The 16,851-nt window shown below is 42.5% G+C and overlaps 1 protein-coding gene across 3 annotated transcripts in view; it reads left to right on the top strand.

Moving 5' to 3' along the window:
* ZNF423 (zinc finger protein 423) overlaps positions 1 to 16,608 on the top strand; it is a 231,561-nt gene extending 214,953 nt beyond the window's left edge. For all 3 annotated transcript variants that reach the window (XM_054170102.1, XM_054170101.1, XM_054170104.1), the window contains one exon: positions 15,977 to 16,608. In XM_054170102.1, the coding sequence (XP_054026077.1) occupies positions 15,977 to 16,006 (30 nt within the window). In that variant the 3' untranslated portion in view covers positions 16,007 to 16,608. The remainder of the gene's footprint in view (positions 1 to 15,976) is intronic.
* The last annotated feature ends 243 nt before the right edge of the window (positions 16,609 to 16,851 follow it).

The raw sequence follows: 16,851 nt of genomic DNA, 5'->3' as shown, positions 1-16,851 counted from the left end.
GTTTAAAAATCTGGGGTTAGGAGCAGGCTCTCAAAAAGACCAAAGCTAAGAAACACCAGCACAGCCTGTGTGAGGCTGTCACAGGGCACTGCAGTAGCTTCAGCTGAGGTTCTCTGGACTCAGTGTCCAAAGAGGTTAATACTGTATGTATGAACAAGGGTTGTTCACATTCATGCACTTCTCTGATTTTTCAGCACCTTCTTCCCTAAAGCAGAATGAAGTGGTGTGTCCTGTGTGTGGGGCTGCAGATGCAGTGGCAACAGCCATGCAATCCAGACCACATAGCCTGTTTGTTTGGCCACTTCATTTGAAACAGGATGGTGCAGAAATCTTGAATTGCTCTGTATTTGAAATAGTGACAGAGTGTAGCATTTTTTTCATTTGGAAAGATTATGATTGATATATTGCTGCATCTTTAGCATTCCTGAGGTGTCTTCCGCGAGATGCGGAGACTCTGCAAAAACTTACCCAAGATGAAGCTTGAAAATGTCTGGCACTGGAGTAGCATGGCCCCAGCAAAAACCTGCCTTCATTTCTTACACCATTAACGCCATTCTGTGGCTGGCTCTGGCTAACAAAGTGTGTACAACTTCTCATTACCATGTGCAGAAAGCCCAGCAGCAATGCAGAGTGGGGGAAAAAAAGAAAGGAGCCAGGTGAAAGGCATCATTTCAGTCATTAATGCACTTAAGCGCACCCAAGTGTCAACATGTGTGATCAAGTGTAAGGAGGCATGTCGTTCCAATGTGGCAGCACTGGCACACAGAAGGGGCTTCCTACAGCAGAGATGGCACTTGGATCTGGTGCACAGGCTGCCCAGCTAAACCCGTTGTTGCCTGTCATCTATGCCCTAGGGCGAGGGTCCAACCAACTTTTGCATAGGCACCATGCCATCCCAACAGATGGGCAGGAGTGTAAGCTGCCAAGAGACAATGTATATGCATCAATTGTGTTTATTGAAAGCACAATTTCTGGCTGCAAATGTCCAAATGTCTATTTATTCTGAGATATGATGCCTATAGTTAATGGATGTGGAAATGCAGCCTAGTTTTGAACTATTTGCTGTATATGCATTACAAAACATAATGCAGACATGCAAATGTAAGATGTGCTGGTTATGGGGAGCTTAGCTGAAAGTCTGTCATGGCAGAGTCCTCAATTTGACTGGAAGTGCAAATGTACTACTTGTCTCAAAGCACTAGAGACTAGGTTTTCTAGGAGCTGCACATAACTATACAAATCTTTATCACAATCTATAATGATATGCAGGGAGCCAACTTTTTATACGTGCAGGTTTTCCTTTGTGTGCAGATGTCTATGCTCTCCTCTCCTCTTAGGGGCAGAAACCATTTTCACTTGTGTGGGTCAATTAGGGTGATTCATTAATCCAAACCAATGCTAGATCAGCTTACACATATCACTGAAGAGGTTTGTGCTTTTATATTTGACAACATTGTTGCCCACCAAAAGAGAGCATCCAGAGAGGAATCTATACACAGATTAAAGGGGGTTTCCTTCCCCTAGCTTTATTCAGTTAAGACTTGTTAGTGTTCTTGAAAGATGTGCTTTGAAGACCCTCCCAAATACATGATCTGGCATCTCTAAAGATCCAGGCATGCTATATGTGAAAAAATAAAGCAGGAATGTTTCACTTCCAGTTACATTAATGCATTCCCATCTTCTCGGAAGCAGAGCACATGAGTTGCATTAAACATCCATCCTTGACCAAAAGGAGGAAGTACAGGAGAAGAAATGAGAAATGGATTTTCTTTTGGAAGGACCAGATTGCACTCTCTGGTCTGGCAATAACAATTACTAATGACATTTAGAGAGAAATTAAGGATGAGAAATGCAAGTTGGCATTTCAGCAGTGCCAGTCAGTAACATTGCATCAGAACTCACAGGAGAGAAGAGAAAAAGTTTAGAGATGGAAAATTAATTTTGTTATGTCAACAATTAACAAATACTTTTTCTTCATTCTTTACCACACTGTCACAAATTACCATTGTGATAGCATTTAGCAGCTCTTCAGGTGAATGAAAAAGCACTTTGAAATCCCCTTTTGGAGTCAGATGCAGATGTTTGTGATTTGCTCTTCTTCTTGAAACAATGAATGATGAAAAGAGATTCAAGCTGACCAGGGAGAGAGAAAATGAGCTCTTGAATGTGTGGTAGGAAGAATGTTCTGTGTGGCTTCTCTCTGCAGATCTCTGTGGGTTTTATAACCAAGAATGAATTAAGCTTACTGGCACTTTTTCTGAGGGTTTGGGTTTTTATCCTGTTTTACCAGTGTGGAAAGGCAGGGAAATACCCAGATCAATGCAGGAAGATTTTGGAGGAGTCAGATGTAAAGCCCTGAAACCCTCAGAACTTTTATTCAGAAGCCCTTCATGTGTTCAGAAGGGGAAACTTGCATCCCACTAGGAAGGTAGTAAGAAGCCCAGTTTTCTGCTGCTGTGTGTAGAGCCAGGCTGTGTGTTCATGATGTCCTCAGGGACAGCAGATCCGGGTACCACGGCTTGGCCCTAGAGGGCTTGGTAGCACTTATCTTTCAAAGCAGGACATAGCCCTAAATATAGAAACAGAACACTTGTGTAACACATAGGCAAATAATCTTTTTGGTTTGGTTTGTTCTCTTTCCACAAAGTCTTGTCACAATTGTTCTTTGCTGGTGGGAAGAGATGTCTAATAACCCCGCTTTGATTTTCTTCTGCTGTAGTAACTGCTGTGGAATGTAGTTTGGGGTCTGAGCACAGATTAGCTCTGTTTCTTCCTGTAAGTGTCGCTAGCATCCAAAGGAACTGACTTCATTTTTCAAAGGAAGAGGGATGCTGCACTGGAAAGGGCACAGCATAAGCAGTGTTTAAGGAAAATAGCGAAGCTCGATCAGCCTCAGCAGATGCGGTGTACAGCATCCTTTTAAAAGTCCAGATTCTTCATTTGCTTGCTGCTAGAGCAAAACAGGGATGCTTGTCCAGACATAACAGTATATGCCTGAGTGTTTTCACAAGAAATGTCTAGATCATTAAATATAATAGGTCTCAGCTGCAGTTTTGATCACTGAAGCATGCACACAATTCATCACAGCAAATTAAGTGCGTCTTTGTAACTTATCTTTCTGCAATTTGCTGGCACTTTCAGAGAGCTGAAACTTATATTGTATGTGTGGCAAAAGCCATTTCAGATAAAATATTCTGTATTTATTGCTGGAGAACAAGGATTCACTAATAACAAAAACATGGAGCAGTGTATGTTTCTGCTCCTGCATCTTGCAGAACCAGCAGTAGTACCAGCAGAGATCCCCAGCCGCATTCATTATTTATATATTTTGGTGAGTTTCTTGTCTGCAGTAAAAGAGATATAAGCTTCAGTATCAGACTGTGCCAAATTCCATCCTACAGCCCATTCAGGAAACCTGAGGCAGCCGTGGTTCTCAATCATTACACAGCCCATTTATCCGATTGGAGCCTTGCTGAAATGTTGCCTGTTCTTTAAAAGCGTGGTTTGACCTTTGGAAATCAAAGGCACTTGCTATTTTAATTTTTTAATGTTTTTATTTATTTATTTTAGAGAGAATCTGAACATATTTAAATGGAAATTGGCATTCAAAGGCAGTACGATGACTGAAAAGCATTTACTTTATTACCAGAAGAGAACAGACGCTAGTGGGCTCGAAAATTACATTTTGGTGGTTTCATCAGTTTCAGTCACTAGTCAGTCTGTGAACAGATGGATATATTTGTAACAGTTAACACAAATTTATACCCTGGATTTCTACATTTGCCTTAAGAGCACTACTCTCTTTGCTGCTGTCTAGAAGGGTTTGGAGATGTATTCTATTTGTTTTATTTTTCTGAAAGATAATGTGGTTGTTTCTAGCAGCAGAAATTTCTTATATCATAGAAAGCGCCTCAGTTGTCACAGATATGAATGACATATATCTACTGTGTGAAAAAATGTTGTAAAAGAATCCCCTCCTACAGCTGCTGCAGAAAAAACAGACATCTCAGCCTAGACCTAGATAAACCCCAATGGACTGAGAAAATTATTTTCAATAACCAGATATTTTTAACTCTGTGTATGTAGGTAGTAATCACAGTTGTCTGTATTTGCATCTAAGATCTACCACGGTCTAATTGCTTGTCTCTTTCCCCACCCCAAAATTTAAGGCTCCTGGTTAGCAGAGCAAGGCATTAAGCACTCCATCTCCCAAATAGAAAGAAATACTGCCCTAGCCTCTACCATGTGGCATCTTTAGGTTTTGGGGATTTCGTTTAAGTCTGAAATTTATGTCCAGGAGAAATAAATTATTAGACTGTAAAAGCAGCTGGGAAGGGAGTAAATATAGCCTCCTTTGTCCTCTATATCATCTCCCTAGGAAGATAATAAATGTGTGGCAAGCGTCTTGTGTTTCTTCAGTCATACAAATGTTGTCTGTGTGTTGTATTTCAGATGTGAAGCCCAAATTCCAGACAGGAAATCTTGGAGTGATACTGTGCTGCTGTTGCCTGCTGCTGTAGTGTTGGCAGAGGCTTCATCAATTCTACTGCTAGAAGAAATTTGAAAAACAGTTTTGTGAAGAAATTGTAAAGGCCTTAGGTGTACCTCTGATTTGCTGAGTAAGGGATTTAGGGCAAAAGTCTAGGGCTTATTCCCTCATCCAGGGAAAGGCAGTTCTAGCCTTGACTGCTGGAGTGAGGACAGGCGTTGTGTGCCCTGTGGCCTGCTCCTCAGGGCCAGTCTTCCCAGAGTGATTTCAAACAGCACAAGACCTTACCTGTTCTTATTGCTCTGTGAGGTCAGATACATGGAGCACTTGCGATGAGTAGTCAGGAAAAATTGGGGTCCAATAGGAACAAAAGAAGATGTAATAGTTAAGACATCAGTTGGCAAATTGCCTTTCAGCACCTAGGCTTGTGTATAGGACTGTCATTGTCTGCACCCCTCTGCTGGTTGGAAAGGTTGTCAGTATTATCAACCCAGCCTAATTTCAGGGACCTTAAACCAGCCCTGGAACAGCCTTGCTTGCTCCTTCTGAAGCTGCTTCCAGGGAAGTATATTCAGTCATATACTAATGTTCAGTTAATTAATGCTGTGCTTTACCATCATATTTTGAGAGCAGCTTCATGTCTCACTTCATCCAGTTGGAGAGAAGAAGGAAGGTAAAATAATTTAGACTACAGCTTGTTTCCAGGTTGTGCCTCTTCTGCAGTTTCTGCTTATGTTAAATGAAAATGAGACACACAGGTTTGATGCACAAGCAGGGTGCACACGTGCAGTGACCTGCGTTGTGCGCTAACTGCTGATGGATGGATTGCTAATGATTTCTTCTTACTTCATGTTTTATGTTAATGGAATAACTTACAAGATACTGAAATGTGTATCCTTAATGAGGTGATGGGACTTTGTTGGAAAAATCTAGATGATAGAGGTAAGACCATATGTACTGATGGGATCAGTGTGGAGACTGCTGCTGGCTTTGTGTAAGTTCAGCTGGAGTTCAAAGAGGCTGTGTCACCCCAATATATGAGACATTCCAGACTTGGCAGAAACAGCCCTGAGCTTATCAACTCAGCCCTGCTTCAGTTAATTCACTGTAGAGCATGTTGCATGTGTTCTATGCCATGTCCTAGGCAGGCAGTACAGACACCCCAAGGTCACTTCCAAGCAGAGCATGTCCATGGAACCAAATTGCCTCAACTTTGCACCATGCAGAAACAGACAAAGCACTGCCTGTGCTGCTTCAGCCTGGGGGTAGAGTTCCTGCCTAACCAGCAAGCCTCCTTGTTTTGTTTCTTTTGCTCCGTAAAATCTGAATAAATACCGTGGCCATTGAGGTTTGACTGGGCACAGCATATTTGTCATTGGTGCATGACATTATTATGTCTCCAAAAGGAGCAGAGAGGAGGTCTAGAATGGAGAAATGTGACCAGCAGGTTGAGGAAAGTGGTTCTTCCCTTCTACTCTGCTCTTGTAAGACCCTTCTGGAGTACTCTGTTCAGCTCTGTGTCCCCTAGACTAAGAAAGTTGTGGACCTTCTCAATCAAGTCCAGAGGAGGGCTGTGAAAATCATCAGAGGCAGGGGCCCCTCTCCTATGAAGACAGGCTTACAGAGTTGGCCTTGGTCAGGCTGGAGAGTAGAAGGCTCCAGGAGCACCTTATAGCAGCCTTCCAGTACTTGTAGGAGGATCTACAAGAAAGCTGGAGAGGAACTTTTCTTAAGGGCATGGAGTGATAGGACAAGGGATAACAGCTTTTAAAGAGTTTAGATTTAGATTAGATGTTAGGAAGCTCTTCACTGTGAGGGTGGTGAAGCACTGCAACAGGTTGCCTGAAGAAGCTGCTGATGTCCACTGCTTGCAAGTGTTCAAGTCTGGGTTGGATGGGGCTTTGAGCAACCTGGTTTAGTGGAAGGTATTCCTGCCCATGGCAGGGCATTGGAACTATAAATTATCTTTAAGGTATCTTCCAACACAAAACACTCTGTGATATTTAAAAATGTGTCCTCTTTTGGAGCCCACTCATGCTCTTAATCCACATGAAATCACAGTGGTTGAAAATGTAGCATCTTGCTGTATAGAAGGCAGATTTTCCTGAGACCAGTGACTGTTGGAGTAGCATGGGCTGGAAAATCCCAATTTTTAACATTCACTCATGCACCACAGTTGCCTCACAATTTTGTCTTGTGATGTCTTGGAGGAGACAGCTCATGTTGGTGATATTTCAGCCCCTCTTTTACTTTAAGGCAGCGGACAGTAGGTTGAACACAGTCCCATGAGCAGAATTCTGCTCTGATGGTAGCATATACGCCAATGCAGCAGCATGTAAAGTACTTCTATAAACCATGCCCATTCTATTTTATAGCAGAGAGACTTGCACTGGAGGGCTTTTATGCCCATTTTGAAATTAGAAACTAGCAATAACACCCATTACATCCAAGGCAAGAGGTCAGTGACTGGCCATTTTGTCAGCCCAAGCAGCATGTGGGTGCCACACGACAGGAATATTTACCTGCCTCTAAGAAAAATTGGTAACACAAGGCCATACTATATGCTGGATAAGTATTCCATTAGAGGGAATTTTACTTTAGTTGCTGCATTTTAAAAGAATTACAGGAAGGAGAATGACAATGTGCTGCAAGTAGGCCTGGCTTCCATGAAGTCTGCCTCTCCACACTTATTTGGGCCAAGGAACTTGGTTCAGCTGCAACTCGCATCGTTCAATGGAGGATGTTGCCTAAGTGTAAAGTGCAGGATGTGCCCCTGTTAATTTTTGTTAAGGTTAAAACTGCTTTATATGTGATCTAAGGATTAGCCTACCTAACTGGTGCCAAGAAATAAAAAAAGCTACCCAAAAAATCGTGATTTTCAGTGACCTTTGCCCTAGCAAGAACAGCAGAGCAAGTTAAGGAGCCCATTTTGGATTCAACTTTGAATTTCCTGACTTTTGTTTTGTTATATTCCCTTGGAAATGGTCACTGAATGAAGCTTTTATCTATGCATTTTGACTAGTGGTTGCTATACTATGCAAAGCATTTCCCTTTTGCTCAAAGTATTTTTTGAGCATTAAGGGGTCAGAGAATGCCATCCTATCAGGAAATCATTCAGTGTTTATAGAAGGGTCACAGAGGGTCCCATAATGATGATACTAACCCTCAAAGATCTGGACAATTAACTGGCTTCTGCAGTGTGATTTACCTTTGATCGAGGAGAGATTAATGAGGTATGCTTCCGATAGGCTTCAAACAAATAAACAAATCATGGTTTTGAGAGGAATATCTAAGAAGGATTCCTGAGAAATGGTTTTCCTCTTGCAAATATTTTGAAACATCATTGCTTCCCCAAGTAGGACCCATAAGTAGCAAAGAACAGGTCAGCACTGGGTCGTGCACTGAAGGCTTCGGTGTGGCACAGGCAAAGGAGGGTACCTGTGGGCAGCAGTGGCTTTCTCCAGTTCTCTGATCAGGGGAGAACTGGTGGGGCTGAGGGAGCAGTGGAGACATTCTGAAAAGATTCTGGGTTTATTGTCCCTCTCCCCTTACGTGTAGGAAGTATAAGGTTCTCACTCTCAGCCTATTTTGATCTTGCATGTGGCATACTGTAGACTACAATTCATAAGGACACTATACATTTGCATTTCTGAGTGAAATTCTCAGGAGTGTGCTGTCCCTCAGGACAGGTATTATTAGCTCCCTGGTTTCATTGGGTGCCTCAGTGTATCATGGTGTGTTTACAGCTAGCTTCTCTAACAGAAGACTCCAGTTATCTCTTAATAATGTATTCTCCTGTGGGTTTTATTTCCAAAGTGCAGTGGTAAGGAAATTTTCCCAAAGGCTTCAGTTTGCTTTTGTGCTTCAGCATTTTACCCAGTGTTTTTGGAAGACATGTACTGACTTCTTGGTGAGGTATTTAATCAAATAGGAGAGGCTGTGGAGGTTTAGGCTCACACTTGGAGTTCACTTGTAATAGGTTCACCTTGGCTTCTTCTGAGTTTTGAGAGAATAGGAAGAGACAGCAGGTCTAGAAGACTGATGATACAGAATTATTAGTCTCAAGTGGAAAGGGGAAAGTATGTTAGGTGAGTTGTCAAAGTCTGATTAGGATTAAACAACCTGAATTAGAAGAGGAATTAAATTCATAAATCATCTAAAAAAAATCTTTAGCTGGTGTGAGAAAAGCCTGGTGCTGGGTGACATAACTCTAAGAAAGGTATTTGTATAAAAAGGTTATTTTTTTGAAGCCCAGAATAACACAGAAATCTCTATCAAAATTCAAGAACACATTAAAATTAACAGAAGCAGTGTAAGTATAGAGATAAAACTGAGCAAGCACATTGTTGGGGTGAGGCAGCATGGCAGCGGAGTGGGTGCGGAACAAAGGCAGGCAGCAGTCTGGGGGTGCTTTTGGGTCTGCCTGGATTTTACAGACCAATGCCTGGGCAGTTGCATTTCAGTATAGAAAAATGCCAGTCACAGAAGGAAGGGTTGTGTAGAAAAAAGCAGGCAACATTTAGTCGGCCATGTCTGGAGGGGCTTTTTTTCCAGACACAGTGCCAGGAGCCGGACAGGTTTCTGGGGGTGCTTCAGGCTGTCTCCCAGATGAGCTGGGCTCCAAGGGTGCTGCTCAGCCTCCTCAGTGGGTACAGAAACTGCAGGGCTGCCAGGACCTGCTTTGTCCTGGCACTAATGAGTATTGTTGTTCCCCAATAGCAGTGAAAGGTGCATTTGACCTCAGACTGATCATGTATGTGCAAGCATCAGATAAGTCAGATGCAGATATTTTCACTGGAAACGGGCAGCTTTGCTCTTCAGCTGACAGCAAAGCTCCAGGCATATTTCCTTAGACACCAGAAGTGTTCTTCTTTTTTTTTTCTTGGTTCAATAACTTGTAAAGGACAGCTTCCTAACTGCATTTGTTGAAGTGCCATCTCAAAGTGTGCTGACACGGGGACTAACTGACGCATGGCAAGTTATCAGATGCTGGGAGATGAAGGAAGCAGTAGCACAGGCAGCCGCTTCCTTTCACAAAGGACGTGCCACCTTTCGTTTGCCTCTACCTCCGTTTCAAGGGATTCTCCAACTAACGAAGGGACATTGGAAGTCTTGCCTGACAATCTTTTCATTTTATGTTATTGAGTACCGTGATAACTTGGAGTTCACTTGTTACAAGTCTTTTATGTAGTGGTGAAGGGGAAAGGGAAGAAGTAATACTGTGTTGCCTGAAAAAATATGATCCAAGCATGTCAATATCACTGGGTAAGGGTTACCTGAAACAACTGGAAGGGTAATTAACACCTGGTTTTATGGGAAACATTGGTTACCACTATCAGTTTTAATGAAGTGTATTAACTAAATTGTGTTCTGAGTATTCATTCAGCCCTGTTTATGGCACACTCTTGAGTACATTTACTGTTTGTCAGAAGTGCAAACTAGTGAACATATGAGGCTTTAAGACAGGCCATCTGTTAGTCTTAGACCCTTGGATAATTGTCAAACAGTTCTAAAAATAAGCACATAGAAACTGCAAGAGGGTGCAGAGGTGATTTTTCTTTAGAGTCTGATAGCAAAGGGAAAGTAGTAACCAGAAATTAAAACTAAAAATAAGTAGGTTTATTCTGTAGAGCAAGCTTTGCCCTCCTTTTCTCCCTTTTTCTCTCCCTTTCCCCCCACTCCCCTTCAGTGCTTTTTTCTAAAAAATTCTTTTTTTCCTCTTGCTCTTCTGGGTCATGGAATCCCCTGAATGCCTCTCCAGTTTGGGATTACAGCAGCACCAATTTAAGGCTCACAGCTTTCTGTAGAGAGCATAATCTCTGATGGTGAAAGCAAGGGTCATCCTGTGTCCTCTGCCTAAAGTAATCCCTTTATAAAAGTCAAGGCATAAAGATTTTCATCTTTAGGGATTGGCATTAGAGGGAAATCGTACCTGTGCTCGTGTGTGTGTGTGTGTGCTCATGGATCTGTAATGGCTGAGAGATTTTTGGACCTGTTTGAATGAAAAAAGATGCAAAACATTGTTTGAAAAAAGAATGCTGCAGATGGTATTTTGTAAATATTTAGACAGTGCAACTTCTGTTTGTAGCAACTTGGAAATTTTGGTTTGTCTTTTTTTTTCAGATGTGTTCAAGTGTGAGGCTTGAACCTTTGCTTCAAGTCAATGCCTGAATCTAAGGTTTAGTTTTTGTCTGGCAAGTTCTGTGTTTTGACAGTCAGTGGAGGGATTGTTTCTCTTGTTCCCCTTCAGCGCTATCCTGTAAGGGGCAAAGTAGAGAGAATAGTAAGGTGAGGGCACAGTGCCTGGCTAGGACACTGATCCCTGGGCTTAGAGCTGAATGGTGCCTGAAGGGGTGGCAGAAGGAGGGAGAGGGAGGTGGAGAAAGGCAGGGAGAGAAACTACATGGCTATTTGCCTGGGTCCAGAGGACCCCCTACATGTTGGGAAAAACAGGGCTTAGTAAGAATTATTTTCCATGTCACAAGATGAGGCATCCATGTTCATGTATCATCTTGGGATTGGTGTTTCCAGTCTATGGTTGGTGCTTTCAGTCCAGGTGTTTTTTCAGTGCCGTGGCAACCCCAGCATCCCCAGGCACCAAGGCATGGGCTGGGCAACTGGCTCTGGAGAAGCAATGTGCAGGCAGCAACTACCATGTCCTTCCTCTCCCAAATACCCAGCGTGCTCATCCACACAGGTCACCCAACAGCTAAATGTGTTTCATATCAGCTGTTTGTGGCATGAATCTATTACCTCCGTAATTCCTACTGAAATGATATAGGGAATGCTTTCTGCTCATTTTTGATAGAATTTGGAAGGGGAGAGAGAGGCTTTAGAACCTTTCATCAGAGTCCCAATCTCTGTATAACTGCAGAAGGCTTATGAACTTCACTTGAAGGCGGTGGGCATCGCCAGCCTAGTTATGCCATTTCTTACACTCTGTAAAACATAGTCTTTTAGGTGTGTGTGCTCACACCCATAGACAGCAGGCTTCTGAGCGGCTGGTGCACCATCTCTAAATACAGAACAGATGCACAATGGCACTGTAGCCTGGATGGATTATGGCCTCAAACCATTATCACGCCCCTCGCAGTTGCATTTTATTTTTCTCACCTGCTCGTGTGTAGTACACCTGTGACTTGTTGGCAGTGAATGTCACTGCAGTGTGGGAGACTCCCAGCTTGACTGCCAGGCTTGGAGCTTTGCTCCATCGTGTGCTGCTTTCTGTGTGTGTTTTTTCCTTCGATCTTTATATAGCCTGTAAGAGTTCTTTGAGCTGCTGTAAGTGATCATCTTTCAAGCCTGATGCTCTCCTTCTTGACACAGTGCTCTGCAAATGGAGATTGTCATGCCGGTGTTTTCATAATAATGCGTGTAGAAAAGCAAAGAAATATTCATTGTAGATGTCCTGTGCAAATGGCTTGATCTGCATCCAGAGGACAGGCAGGGGGCGTCCCCAGGGAAGATCTGGAGAGCAATCAGAATCTATGCGGACAATAATCAACCGGTCTTTGAAATCTTTTTATTTCCTGCAAACCCCATCACCCAGTTCCTTGGTCACAGACACTTCCACAAATGGTTCATGTGGGGATTGTGCAGCCAGTAGAAAATTCCACTTAAACACTGCTGGAGCACCGAGGCTCAGAGTAGTTGCATTTTTCCCAGTGACGTGGCTAACGAGATTGTTAGCCTTTTTACCTGATTATTAAGAAAAGAAGGAATTTTCCAACCTCATCCTATAAATAAGCTGTGACTTACTTGGTCTTGACAGGTGACTTAGTGCTGCTGTAGAGTTTTCCAGCTGCAGTGTCTCAGATTGATGTATTCAGTGGGGTATCAGCTGTGAGCCATGCATAAACCAGGGGGCCTAACAGGATCTGTGAAGAACCATTTTTACTGTTCAGCTTCCAAATTGTGCCTTGCCTCCTGCCAGCCCCCAGATGCACATGTGTATGGATGGCCTTGTGAGCAGGTAGACGTGTGTTTAAACACATGAGCATGCCTGGAGAAGTTTCGGTTTTCCCTTTGGAACTCGCCAGTAAGATTTGTTTATTATTCTTTTTTTAACTATGCATTCTGGAGTTGAAAAGTCTCCTGCCAGCCCACCTGCCTGCTGAAGCAGTGGGTGAAGTTCCCTTAGGCAGCTTGGGGAGAAGCATTCCCATAGTACCACACTCCTTTCTGGGCTTTGTGGTTTCGTTCTTCTGCCTGGAACAGCCCAACGTAGCATAGGGTGCAAGCTGTTTCTGCTCAGGCAGGTCGTTCTCAGCACCAGCTCTTACTTTTTGTCAATTGCTCTGAAAGTCTGGTCAGGCAGGGGAATTTTCTTTGTGGGCACAGACAGATGCCTAATAAAGTTATCTGATAAAGTGTGGGTCAAATATGCAAAACACATCTGTGAGAGAAGAGACATAAGCAGTGAGCATCTCAGACGCTTTCTGACATCTGCAAAGCACAATTCCAATAAGTGCACACACACGGGGCAGAGGGAGTAGAAGCGAGAAGATACGACATGACAGTTGCTAGTAATAGGAGACAGGTTGCCAGACTATTTTTGGAAAGCATGTTTGTGTGGTCTGAAATACATTTTAATAGGTGAGAAACCTCTACTGGTTGCAGAGGATATGGATAGGTTTTCAGAGATCTTCTGAATACACATCAGTGGTGGTTACGCAGCATTTGCACATGCGGAAACCTGGTGGTCTGATGTTCACCAGCACTTAGGTGCGCAGGCCTTGTGCATTTATGCTCATGGCTTGTGCAGGACCTGCTCTGAAAAGCAGGAAGAGGATTTGGTGCATGCCAGTTCCTGTGTCCATAGCCATTACAGGTTATATTTAAGAGGTTATCTGTAAAATGTGGCTCTGTTTATTCACTGTTTGGTCTGGGGACTAATCAGCCTTACCGACTGCAGTAATGCATGCAAAAGGAATATATGGTATCTTACCAAGACAATAAGACTAAATCAAGAGTTGCATATGAAAGATTTTGTGGCTTTTGTTTGGTTTGGGTTGGTTATTTTTTTGTTTTGTTTTGTTTATGGTTTGGTTTGGGTTTGGGTTTTTTTTGGTTTTAACTGGTAGCACCTCTGACTAGCTTCTCAGCTCCTACCTGACCCAGTGGCTGCAGGATTTGAGTGTAATCTGTTTGTTTCTTTGTGTAAATTCTGCTCACAAACTCGCTATATTCATTGTATTAGGACTGTTCAGAACATATTATTAACCTGTGTTTGAGGAGAGAGGACTCACAATGAAAGCTTCATTATCAGATTTAGAGCCACATACCATTCCTTTATTGACCTGCCTGGTGTAATCAATGCAGCAGCCACACAAGTTTGAAATCATGTTCTCTGACTGTAGACCATGTGTCATGAATCTAGTGCTGATTGTGCATTATCTTTTAAATGACACTGCCTAAATAAGTATGGATTTGTCTACAACAAACAGCCCTTCTTCCCATTTGAAGATGGTAAACCTTCCGCTTTTTATATTGATAGTCAAGATGACCTAAAAATAGAACTGTAATGAGGTGTACAAGAAAGCCATTGTTAAAATGCTGAAGAGTGTGTCTGAGCACAGAGTGGCTTGCGTGTTCTTCCGTGTTTTCATGCTCTGCCAGTTAGATTTGGTGGACAAGCTTTTGTCCGTGCTGCCATTGTGTTTGTAGAGCTCCATCCATCCTCTTTCATGAAGTCATTACTTGGCTTGAGAATAACATCCAGCACTGCAGAGGCTATCCCTTCTTAAGGTCAAGAAAATTTCCATTTGTTGCAAAATAAAAAGCCATTGGATTTCATATTTGGTGATGTTAAATTGCCTAAAAGCAAAGTAGTTTCAACTGTCAGTTCCCCTGTCATTATTTGAGTGTTGTGCTTTATTCCCTGATAAGCTTTCCTGTTCTTTGCACAGTACTTCTAGTTTTTGGTTCTGAAATACTTAGCATCATAAACTAGGTGTGCTCAGAGGGATAGTGCTATGCTAACCAAGGTACAGTTACTTCGTGATTACACCAGTTGATTTTATTTAGTTTCACAAGGGCTCCTTTTGTGTGTGCGGCAGCTGTGATGCCTCTGCCGCCTGACCGTTACAGTGCAGTTTCCTGATGCTCGCCTGCCACAGTATCACAGAACTTTTGCCACGATTTAGGAACTCAGCAACACTTCTGACACCTTGTGGTCACTTTTTGGGAGTGCATGGTCCAGAAATTCTCCAGTCTGCAAATGGGGTCACTGCTGCCTGCCCTCATGCATCGTGGGGTTGCCCATAGCTCTTTCCACAGACCATTTCCATCGGGGAGATGTCATCTCTGGATAAAGCGGAGGATTGCTCTTTCTGCTGATCAAAATGTAACTGTGGGTAGCGTAGCAGGACCAGATGATGCATGAAAAGTTAAAAAATATTTTAAAACTTCATCATTGTAAATAAATAATTAGATTTAAAATTCATTTCATGTTTAAAAACTTATTCTTCAAGCTGGCAAACTTGCCCAGCTCGGTTATTAAGCAGATGGAGACTAGTAAAATCACCTAGGCTTGGAATAATGCAAAGGAATTTTTGTATTTGAGGATGCTGGGAACCCAGGTCAAGAAAAGCTCACTGTGAAGCACCTCTCTGGTTGCTCAAATATTTGTATAATTATCCACATAAAGCTGAGCTTATACGCAGGACTGGCGTTTCAGTCAGCGCATAAAACATAGGTCAGTTAGTGCTGCTCTAAAAATACTCCTCCAAGGTTGACTTCATGATTTATTGGCTTCTGCACAAAATGGCAGGACAGGTCAGCATCCTCTGCCATGAGATACTGGGATGACATGTGGCTATTACAATGTCCCCAAAAGGAATAAAGAGAACAAAAAGGACTCTAAAATGCTGAAAGAAACGTATAGAGCAAAGTCTATTCTTTAAAGAGATTTAACTTCTAGGTTTCGTGTCCAGTCTATTTTTCCTGTTGGGTGTATTGCCCTGGCTCCTGAACTGGCAGTTCAGCTGTTATTGCTGAAGTATTTCTTGGACAGAGAAGCGTGTGTCACAATCTGGTGTCTCTTGCTGCCAATACTCACACCCGGTACTAGTGAGAGTAAAAGTGAAATGTGGCAAGGTTTCCCCTCGCGATTCAGGTTTTGTTGTTGTGGGGTTTTTAATTGTTAAGTTAAGGGTATCCCTGAAGACCCATGAAGTGTTACTGCTTGCTTTGTGTGTATGTATTGAAAGGGAAAAAAAAAAAGAAAGAAAGAAACCGTCATGGCTGTACTTGGCTTGTAGCATTTTTTTTCTAAGTTCATGCCAGCATTAACAGATCTGTCAGAACAAAGCAAATGTGTCATATTGGCAGCTGTTACTTATGAGTACTTTTTCTTTGTTGCATTTTGTTTTGTAATAATTGAGAAGCTTTTATGTCGAGCTCTGCATAAATGGTACTGAGTGGGAGGGTATGGGCATGCTTTCTATTATTCTGCCCCTCATGCATGTCTCCTTTTTTCCTTTCCAGAACCACACATTGAGCCAGCACGCACAGTGAGCCACTGGCACTACAGGACACCTCTCTGCAGAAGACTTGACGGTGGCACAGTGGGGAGGACCATTTGAACATTACATCCAATCAAAGTGTCATTTGCAACCCAGATGTAAAACTCTAATGATTTGGCCATGAGGCGCTGCTATTATAAGCAGCTGGAAATGAATATTAATGGAAGAGATTAAAAGTATTCCATGCTCAGTATTTTTTATTGTCCTGCTTCAGCTAGTGTACTTTAGAGCTTCTGCTTCTGACTGAATTTATAGTGTTAGCTAAATCTGCTTTGATGCTGTTGCCCTTTGTTGCTTCTTGTATTATATTGATAGTTAAGGACTAGGTGTGATTTTTTGATTTTTTTGGTTAGCTGCTTTTTACTTGCGCCTTTAGGTAACCGTGCATTGTGATGTGATTGCTTGGCTATTGTCTGAATATTTCCTTTTCATTTTTTAATTAAAGACTAATGCTTTGATTGGATTTGCCAGTTCACCGGACAGTGATTAAAACTATGTAATGAATATAATCGGTTTCAGTGCAACTGGATGGTCTGCTTTATAAATGTGACTTAATCTGATTGCAATAACTAGTACAGTTCAATAAAGGGAATACATGAGCTTAGCATCAGACGTTGTCTGTCTGTCAGTGCACGCTGCTCCACTGCTGCTGGCTGGTGCGTGTAAATCACAAAGCGATGGCTCATCCGACGGCAGAGAGCATTCTGTGCCCAAGGAGGAAGACTGAGAGAAAGCGAAAGCTGTGTTACTCTGTCTGGCCTTCTGTTCACTTCTGGATGCACACCCCAGGCCTCCGTGGTAGGTTAAGGAAAGGTAAGAACATCTATGATGAATCTG

Source organism: Dryobates pubescens, chromosome 19, assembly GCF_014839835.1.
Source record: "Dryobates pubescens isolate bDryPub1 chromosome 19, bDryPub1.pri, whole genome shotgun sequence".
NCBI lineage: Eukaryota > Metazoa > Chordata > Aves > Piciformes > Picidae > Dryobates > Dryobates pubescens.
Note: the sequence above shows the minus strand (reverse complement) of the source record. Positions and strands in the feature narration are given on the sequence as shown.